Genomic DNA, 10,378 nt, shown 5'->3' with positions numbered 1-10,378 from the left:
TGTCCTGTACTGTACTTCCTACCTGTTCAAAAGCACACCTCTTAGGTAAGTAGCTAAAATGTTTATTGCCTCACTCCTGGATTTGCAGAGCATGTTGCTTTGTTAAAGACAGGAAAAAAGCTAAAATCCTTTTACCAATTGTTTCTTTATATTTTTGACACTGGGAAGGTTGACTACCTTTGCATAAACATTACACATTTTACAGACGGTAACATCACTGCTGCACCAGAAACTCGCAGGCTTTAGACTGCCTGTGTCATTGGTCTGACCTCAGAGTACTGTAGAAACTACAGCAAACACCACGTCTTCTAAGCTCTTTCTAGAGACTGGGCCCTTTGGGAATCCCTGTCAGCAAGGACCAACCTGTCCCAGTGTCCCTCTGAAGTGGATGCCCACTTACAGAATGTTTGTGTCTGTCCCTCCATTCTAAAAGTCCTTATCAGGATCTCCGTGGTAACATGTTTTCACGCTATGTTCTATGTGGTGTTTTCCCTACCAGTTCATAGACAAGGTCACAGCTTCAAGTGGCAGTGTCTGTCTGATCAGCAGTTTAGCGTAAGGAACCCTTTGAGCAAGGCTGATTTAAAAGCACACTAAAATGACTATTACCCAATTTTCACCCACACTGAAAAAGGCACCAGTTCAACAAGACTGCAAAGCACAAAACAGATGCGTAAACATTTTGAAACGAGTAACATGATGTCCTTGATTTTGTTTCACTCCTCATACCAAGATTCACAGTAATTACAGGTAGAAGCTGCACTTCTTGAGACAGCTGTAGGTTTCTAAGAAGAAAAACACCGATTTGAAAGAGAAAATTGTACAAAGAATAAACAAGGAGTCAGAGAATGGCAGTTCAGCATCACTGAGGATCTGTTCCAGCAGAGATCAACTTTTCCCACCTGAGTGACTACTCAGAAGATATTCCACAGGTATTTTATCACACGTACTGAACATACAAGAGCTTAGTCTACGTGCTCTTTAAATCCTAGTTATCTTTTGCATGTGCTACAGCAAAACTGTCATACATACAGGGTCTCTGCCTGCCAAGAAAAGTCCCAAATAGCATGGGAGGAGCAAGGGTTTCTGTATCTTAATCTCAAAATCCAGAACATCAAGGAATGTAAAGCAGGAACATCTGAATGCCTAGTTAGATAGTCATTAGTGTCGCCTCCTGATCCGGTGACAAATCAAGGCTGCCTAGTGAAAGTACGATGCCTCCATGCACAGGGAACAGATGGGACTCACACACAGTATGTAACGCCAAAAGTACATGTTTAATGCCTCACAACAAACCCTATATAGTGGTACAGGTCACCACCCCTGGCAGACCCTCGTGACCTCCCTGACTCCACCCCAGGTGCACGCAGGCACCACCTACCCATTATGCAACATCTCCCCCCTCTTTATCATCTGTATGCAACATCTCCCCCCTCTTTATCATCTGCAGCCCCTGTAAAGGTTCCCCTGCATACTCCCTGTTACCCCAAAGGTGATTTGCACATTTAAGGCTATTCCGCAAATGAATCAAACATTAAACATACTGTAAGAGGCCATGCTTTTTACATTACTGTCTCAAAGTTTGCTGAAATGGACACGTTCAGGCAAGTCCTGGCCAAGGTTCCAGGACTCCCTTTGTCTGAGACACACAGGAACCAAGGTTCGAGAAATCCCTTTGTTTAGGAGATGGACAAGTCCGGGAGCTACAAAAGGGAGATAAGATACTGATCAATGGCCCTTAAGTGGTCTTCTGTGTAGGCCTATCTCAAGGAAAATGGCCATTTCTGAGGACTGATGGCCCTTAAGTGGTCTTTCTCTCGTGTTGGCTCATCTCAAGGAAGATTGACATCTCTGAGGAAATCACAGGACTCTGACCCGAGCCGTCCCAAAATGTCTCGAAGGCTGGAAAGAAGGATAAAAAGGGCACGGACAAACCCCGAATTTGGGGGAGGTTTTCTGACACCAGATGCCTCACTATGGAAACGGGGAGGTTTTCTGACACCAGATGCCTCACTACACGAGCGCATGCATGCTGAAGAAGATGCCTGCATGCTGAAGAATCTTTGTGGGCATCTAGGTATCTGACCTCAGATTCCTCCACCGTTGTCCTACTGCTGCCTATTATCTCTTCTGGGATTGCTGCTCGAGACTCTGCTCCGAGGGACCTCACTGCCCGAGACTCCACTTCCTGAGACCTCGCTACTCTGACCATCTTCTCTGCGTTTCATCGATCTGTGGCCTGCTACTTCGCTGCTGCTCTCCCCTACGCTTATTTTGCCCCGGAACAACGTTAACAACGTGCTACGGGACGCTGCTGCATCCAGGAGGTGACTATTCCCCGCTTTAACGTAATTCTTGCTCTTTTCTACCTTTTTCTATCGCCTACTTTCCCTTCCCCATCACCCTAATTTTGGCATTCGCCGCTCTCCCTTCCCCATCCCCTCAATTGTCTATTATTTCCAATAAACTAGTCAGATCAACATTTGAATGTTCTTCTTCTTAATCTCACGCCGGGCATAACATATCAAAAGAACCTTTGCCTCACTCCTAAATTGGAGCGAGACACATATGCGAAAAACAATGAAACTGTCATAATAACATACCAAAGAGATGCAGCTGCAGTGCCTACAAACCTGAAAACACACAACAACAGCTATCTGCCTAACAATTGTGAAATGCTGTATGGCAACACTTAGTCAACTTGTAGAGAACAGTGCATTCAAGTTCAAGATAACAGCACAGTACACAATGGTTTTCCAAGTTCAATGTAACACTATTGTACAGAATCTTCGTGGCATTCCAGTTCTGTCCAGTGTGCATTATAAATGTCACACTCCATAACCAAATAACAAGACAAAAACATATTGGCTGTGCAGAATCGTTCTGAATGTCCACCACTGGGGGATTATCCAGGAACAAGGTCTCCCCCGCTCACGAACTATCAGTCCGGCATGAAGGCTGGATTCCCAGTTCGGACCTTCAGGCACATTGGGAGCAACGCTGTCTCATGTGCCGTTACCAGCAGCCGCTGCCCAGTGCTGACGTCAAATCACTGGCTGCACTGGAGACATTAACCAAGGAGACGTTGACCAAAACCGGTGCTGAGATGTTCGGATCCTCACGGTGCACAGGATGGCTCGTCATTTGGTGCCGGCTTAACCCAACGTGCCGGCAGCCAGCAGGGCCCACTTGGGGTCCCGACACAGGCGTATCCCCTGCCCATGACGAGGAGTGGCATAGGGTCTGGGAGCCATGGCCCTCCGTCAGGTCTGATCAGGACCTGACCTATTGGAGTCCATTTGGTCAGCTGATGGTCTCCCATCCGATTCTCTAGATGATTTAAACTAAACAGTGCACGCAGGAGGAGAGCGTGTGGGCACAGCTCAGGCCCCTCCAGCCCTCCCTCCTCTTTAAGCGCACGAAGACGCCCCCTCATGGTCCGATGTGCACACTCCACAATAGCCTGGCCGGTGCTGTTGCCAGGAATGCTGAAGGTGTGCTTAATGCCCCAAGCTGTACACCAGTGTCCAAAACATGCACCCCAGAGCCCTCCCGAATCATCCTCCCCCCACTTCAAATGTCCCATGGGGGGAGCGGAGGGGGCTGTTGGAATCTGTAATGGGGCTAATAATGGGGTTTTCTTCTCAGCTAATGAGGCCTTTTGTTTCTCTACCTCTTCTACTGCCTCTCCCTCTTTTGTCTCCTCTCGATCATCTGCCTCCTGTTGTTGAGTCTTCTCCTCCTCCCCCTCTGAATCCGCAACGAGATGTTAATGGCTCGCCCTAACTCCTGCTAACTTCGTGACCTCCCTGACTCCACTCCAGGTGCACGCAGGCACCACCTACCCATTATGCAACATCTCCCCCCTCTATTTGTATGCAACAATTAGGGTTACGGTTAGGGTTAGGGTTAGATTGTTAGATACTAGTTAGATAGTCATTCACTAGCTTGGGCTCTGTGCTGCCCCTCTCACCCTACTGGTGCTGGTGATGGAGACACTCCTCATCAGTTCAGGAGAAAGCAGCCCTTAGTTCAGAAGAAAAGGGAAGCGTGAGAAAACTGCCAAAAGCCAGGATTATAGGAGGAGTCAAAAGGGGAAGCAGCCTTCAGGAAGAAAAGCCAGCAGTAACCAACTTCAGCGACAAAAAAGCTACTAATCAGGACAGCAATAGCATCAAATTGAAGTGAAAAACATGATTATAGAATTATAGAATCACAAGGTTGGAAAGGATCTACAACACCATCCAGTCCAACTGTCCTCCCTTAACCATACCTAAAGCAAACCCCTAAACCATATCTCCTAGCTCCCTGTCCAGATGCCTCTTGAACACTGCCAGGGATGGCGACTCCACCACCTCCCTGGGCAGCCATTCCAGTGCCTGACCACTCTCTGAGAGAAAAAGTTCCTTCTTATGTCCAGTCTAAACCTCTTCTGATACAACTTGCGGCCATTTCCCTGGGTCCTGTTTGTTGCCTGGCAGAAAAGGCCAAGCACCTCTTCATCACAGCCTCCCTTCAGGAAGTTGTAGAGTGCAATGAGATCTCCCCTGAGCCTCTTCTTCTCCAGGCTAAACAACCCCAGCTCCCTGAGCCGTTCCTCATAAGACTTGTGCTCCAGACCCCTCACAAGTTTTGTTGCCCTTCTCTTGACACGTTCCAGGACCTCAATGTCTTTCTTGTATTGAGGAGCCCAAAACTTGAGAACACAGTACTCAAGATGCGGCCTCACCAGAGCTGAGTACAGAGGGATGATCACCTCTCTGCTCCTGCTGACCACACTATTTCTTATACAGGCCAGGATGCTGTTGGCCTTCTTGGCCACCTGGGCACACTATTGGCTCATGTTCAGCCGAGCATCGACCAACACCCGCAGGTCCCTTTCCTCTTCACAATCATCCAGACACTCTGCCCCAAGCCTGTAGCGCAACATGGGGTTATTGTGGCCCAAGTGCAGGACCCGGCACTTGGCCTTGTTGAACTTAATCCCATTAACCTCAGCCCAGCAATCCAGCCTATCCAGATCCCTCTGGAGGGCCTCCCTACCCTCAGGCAGATCAACACCACCTCCCAGCTTGGTGTCATCTGCAAACTTACTGAGGGTACACTCAATTCCCTCATCCAGGTCCCATGTATTTATGAAATTTTGCTGTTTCTTACACATTTTGTCAGAGAAAATGACAGATTTGATCCTGGTCTTTTTGACCTGTAACAGTGTTGGCTGATAGGACTTCTTCTGATGTGGTTTAAAAAGAATAAGATCATGGGAAATCATTAAGATATTAATGCTTGATGATATTCATCTTCCTTATACTTCAACACTCTTTCCACAAACTGAAAACTGTCTTTTCTCACAGTAAGTATATCTGACAGAGTATGAAAGCTTTTAAGATTCAGCGCATCCAATCACTTCTCATATGAGAGGTGATATTGGTATTCATGAGATGCAGTGGACTGCAATCAAACTTTTCTCATTAACACTGTATTTTTTGCTGTAGTCATTTGTCTCCAGCAGGTGAATGGCAAGAGCTTACTGCAAGTTCACTTGTCACACAGGTTCCCTGGCACTGGCATGAATTCCCTCAAAGAGTTTCACAACAGTTCCAGGAACTGAGCCTTCAAGTATTAATCTCGCCTGATGTCCTCCACCCAAACATAGCTTTGCAAAAGGCACAAAAGCTCTACAATGATCAGATACAGGATGTCTGTCTTCCAACTTAAATTCTACCTGCTAAAGAACATTTGGTTATTCTGTCCTAGGACCGAAATGCATCATTTGTCTCCCATGAATCATTTCACAATTCATTTTCTTTCCACTTCTTGATCTCCTTTCTACTTACATGTATGTTAAACCACAAAATCATTAATTCTAATCATGTGACAACACATTTCACAGTTCAAACAAATGTTCTGTGATAAATATACCTTCCTATCGTTTCCATCTAAAAATCCACATCCCTTTATCTTGCTTTACAAGGCAGACTGGAAGTTCCTGACCACCGTTTTTATTTTTACATTGATTATTGAATTCACTTAATTCTGAAGTGAACAATCCAAGTCTTATCAGAAAAATATTTGACAACTAATTCTGCCCTGTAGCCTGTAGCCATCAAAGCCATCATCTTCAATGAAGTTTTAAATGAGCGTGTCATAGATGATAGGATTGTTTTGGACCACAACAGAACAAACAAATGGTTCACTGCCCCTCCACCTTCTCCATCATCTCCTGCGTCACCTCCAGTTTTTCAAAAGATATTTTCTTCTGTTTTCACACTGATCAGGTACCTCAGAGCCATGGACTGTCTTCAAAGTCTTCTTGACCAGCTGGATTGTGTTTCTTAAGTAACACTTCAGTTGTTTGATTCTTGAGGTATTGAGAAGTAAATAGAACATATCAGATAGCACTTCTGTTACCCTCTTCATCAAATTTGCTTTAACTCGCTTGTTATGATGACAATTCACTGTTTATTTTTATTACTTACTGCCTGCAGTATGTTTTTTCCACACCTCAAAGGTTTCCACTAAACTGCTTTCTGTAGTGGATAACGTCAAATGTCTATACAGTTCCTTGCATTAAGATATAAAACCCTTGTTACCTTCAGGAATAGTACTACCTCTTGTTTGGTAACTTAGTATTTGTAGCTTTCTACTCATAAACCATGGTGACTGCAGAGAGAGTGGAGTTGCTCTCACTGGTGACAGGATAAGGGGAAATGGCCTAAAGTTGCACCAGGGTAAGTTTAGGTTGGATATCAGGAAACACTTATTTACAGAAAGGGTTGTTAAGTACTGCAATAGGCTGCCCAGGGAGGTTCCCCAGGGATTCATCATCCCTGGATGTGTTCAAAAACCATTTGGATGTGGTGCTCAGGGACATAACTTAGCAGAGGGTTGTTAGTTAGGGTAGTATCGTTAGGTTGGGGTTGGACTTGATGATCTTTAAGGTCTTTTCCAAGCTGAATGATTCTACAATTCCATGAAAAGTAACAGCATTTCATTAAGTCATGATTTAGAGGAACTCAGAATCATACTCCACCTTTTTTAAGAAACTGTAAGAGACCTTTCCCACTTTAATTGTGTAACAGACATGCGTTCTGTTCTCACAAAACCCTACCATGCGGAGTTTCTCTATGCAATAACATACGAAAGAAAAAATCTGTATTTTTTTCTCACAGTGTAGCTGCATGAAACTCAGTGCTTGCATGTTTTCTCCTAAATCATTCATTATTACATTGCAGAGTTTTATAGACTTTCTCTCTATGCTTTCACAAACATTTTCTTTCCAAGTTTGGAGTCCTAGTTTACTTAGCAGTTGCATTCCTCCAAGCATTGTTGCTTGTTCCTATTCAAAACAAGCAGGACAGAGCACACAGAAGGAAGTCTTTGCTCTTTTAGACCATTGATGTCCAACCTGTGACATGCTGAGTGAAGAGGAATTGTACCCTTGGTCTTCTTCAGGCTGAACAGCTCCAAATCTCTCATCCTTTTCTCATAAGAAAGACTCATCATCTTCTCTGTAGTCCTTGACAGGACACTCTCCACAAGTTCCCCTCTTTCTTGAACTAAGGAGCTCAGAACTGGACACAGCAAACCAGATGTGGCCACAGCAGGGCAAAGTAGAGGGGTAGGATCACCCCTACTGAAATACTATTTCAACTACAGATTTTCAGATACTATAGTCCTACTATTCTTTAAAAATGGTGCACATGCAGAAGTCTTTAGTGTTGCATATTCAATAATAAAAGGACTTTCATGCATCCAACACAAAGAAGAATTAAAAACAGTTGTAGACCTTAAAACAGAAATGAACATGAAATCCTTAATTATTTATATCATTCCTTCAATGTACCCTACTCAGTAAAAACATGCAAAAAAAAGCCATTACTCTTCTCCCCAAGGAAAAAAAAGAAGCAAAAAAGCAAGAAAGCAGTAACATTTATTCAAAACAAATCTGAAGAGCTGCTTGCTAAGGGGAAATTGTCATTTCCAGCTTCAACAGAAAGGCTGTTTATAAGTGGGATTCCCCAGTTACTGTGCCACAGTCTCAACATCTTCTACTACTACTGCTGATAAAACATAAAGCACAGGGAGGGGTGGGTGCTGTGAATAACACAGTTCTCTCTATTCCAGATGAAGCCCATCCCAACTCAATGAGGTTGAGGAAAGCCAGCAGCAGCCAAACAGCAAGGATCCTGAGATCTGATCCTACCTGCTACAAAAAAGGGTACTTGAGAAAGCAGGAATGCTGAGTGGACGGAGGGTATCTGAGGGGGAAAAAAAGTACTGAGACAAGATGTTTGATCCAAGGATACAAATATATAATGCAGAATGGAGTACTGTGCACAGGTCTGGGGTCCCCAACACAGGAAAGATGTGGAGCTTTTTGAGACAGTCCAGAGGGGAGTCATGAAGATGATCAGAGGGCTGTAATACCTCTTCTATGAGGAAAGACCAAGGAAGCTGGGCTTGTTTAGTTTGGAGAGGATAAGGATCACTATGGAAATGGGGAGGTTTTCTGACACCAGATGCCTCACTACGCGAGCGCATGCATGCTGAAGAAGATGCCTGCATGCTGAAGAATCTTTGTGGGCATCTAGGTATCTGACCTCAGATTCCTCCACCGTTGTCCTACTGCTGCCTATTATCTCTTCTGGGATTGCTGCTCGAGACTCTGCTCCGAGGGACCTCGCTGCCCGAGACTCCACTTCCTGAGACCTCGCTACTCTGACCATCTTCTCCGCGTTTCATCGATCTGCGGCCTGCTACTTCGCTGCCGCTCTCCCCTACGCTTATTTTGCCCCGGAACAACGTTAACAACGTGCTACGGGACACTGCTGCATCCAGGAGGTGACTATTCCCTCATTGGGAAGACCTCATTGCAGCCTTCCAGTACTTGAAAGGTGCTTACAAACACTAAGGTGGAGAAAGTTTTCACACAGTCTGTCAGCAACAGGACAAGTGGGAATGGCTTTAAACTAAATGAGGGGTAGCTTATGTTAGATGTTGGGGAAACTTTTGATTCAAAGGGTGTTGAGGCGCTGGCACAGCTGCCCATAGAAGCTGTGGTGCCCCATCCCTGGAGACCCTCAAGGCCAGGTTGGATGAAGCCCTGGGCGGCTGAGATGGTGGGGGACTGGGTGGGCTTTGAGGTACCTTCACAGTATCACAGTCTTGAGTGGGTTGGAAGGGACCTTAGAGATCATCGAGTCCAACCCCTGGGATTTGAGCCTCCTGTGTAGCAGAGCGGCACTTCTACCACTTGTGCCTTCCAGCTAAAGTGAGTCTGTGCTAATGTTTTTAAAAGTATCTCTATAACAACTTAGCAGTTCCCAAGGCACACTAGAAGCTAATTCACTTGAGCAGTAACAAGCTAACACCTCAGTGTCTGTATAACAGATGGAAAGAAACTGGATGTGGTGCTAAGGTCAAGCTACATCTGCCACATCATGGGGGCTGTCAAAGGGCTTGACAGTTCATGCTAAGGGGCTAGTGTGCCCCGGTGGCGCAGTGGTAGGAATGCCGCCTTGCAACACTGGGGCCCGGAGTTCGAATCCCCCCTGTGGCGCAAGTGGTAGAAGTGCTGCTCTGTTACACAGAGGCTCAAATCCCGGGGGCTGGACTCGATGATCTCTAAGGTCCCTTCCAACCCACGCCAGACTATGATACTATGATACTATGATACTATGATACTATGAAGGTGAGTCCTTTGCTTGAGCCTGAGTGAGGACGACAGCCGCGGGTTACTGAGTCCTCCCCATAGAAAATGGCGGCGGCTCCCGCAGCCTCAAAGGCGGGCGAAGCAAACGGCACGCGGTGCCGGCACCATGACGCACGCGCACCCAGGGGGCGGTGCCGTGTCTCCGCCGTCCCCCTCCCGCCCCGGAAGTGTCGCAGCTCGGTCTCGTTCCGAGGTCGCGGCGCTGAGACGCGGTTTCGTTTCTCGGCGGCCGCGCTGTGTGGCCGCGCTGCCCGCCCCCTTCCGGCTCTTTGTGTCCTTCCGCCCGGCGGCAGCGCGGCGCCACACGGGGGAGCTCGCGGGCAGGCGCCAAACGCCGCCGTTGCCGCCATCGCTGCCGGACGTTTTCTCGTCTCTTCGCCTTCCCAACATGGCAGCGGCGGGCGGCAGCCGCGGAGCCCGCAAGGCGACGCAGTTGTCTCCCCGCGGAGGAGGGGATCGGACCATCTGTATCTTCGACCGGCGCCGTGAGCAGGCGGATCTGGACGAGAAAGTGCTCAGCTACGGCAAGAGCAACTACCGCGGCTTCCGCAGCGCCGTGTGCCAGGTGCGGGGCGGCGGGGGGGGGGCTGGGTGCTAACGGAACGCGTCGTTACGCGTCGCCCCTTGCGCCGCAGCGACAGGTGCGGACACGGCAGCCGCCGT

At 47.1% G+C, this 10,378-nt stretch overlaps 1 protein-coding gene across 2 annotated transcripts in view; it reads left to right on the top strand.

Moving 5' to 3' along the window:
- The first annotated feature begins 9,890 nt into the window (after positions 1-9,890).
- SMCHD1 (structural maintenance of chromosomes flexible hinge domain containing 1) overlaps positions 9,891-10,378 on the top strand; it is a 62,124-nt gene continuing 61,636 nt past the window's right edge. Inside the window, exon 1 of one of the 2 annotated variants that reach the window (XM_015855333.2) lies at positions 9,891-10,280. In XM_015855333.2, coding sequence (XP_015710819.2) covers positions 10,104-10,280 — 177 coding nt within the window. In that variant the 5' untranslated portion in view covers positions 9,891-10,103. The remainder of the gene's footprint in view (positions 10,281-10,378) is intronic. The other variant, XM_015855331.2, reaches the window with a different exon arrangement.

The sequence above is a fragment of the Coturnix japonica genome, chromosome 2, assembly GCF_001577835.2.
Source record: "Coturnix japonica isolate 7356 chromosome 2, Coturnix japonica 2.1, whole genome shotgun sequence".
Lineage (NCBI taxonomy): Eukaryota > Metazoa > Chordata > Aves > Galliformes > Phasianidae > Coturnix > Coturnix japonica.
Note: the sequence above shows the minus strand (reverse complement) of the source record. Positions and strands in the feature narration are given on the sequence as shown.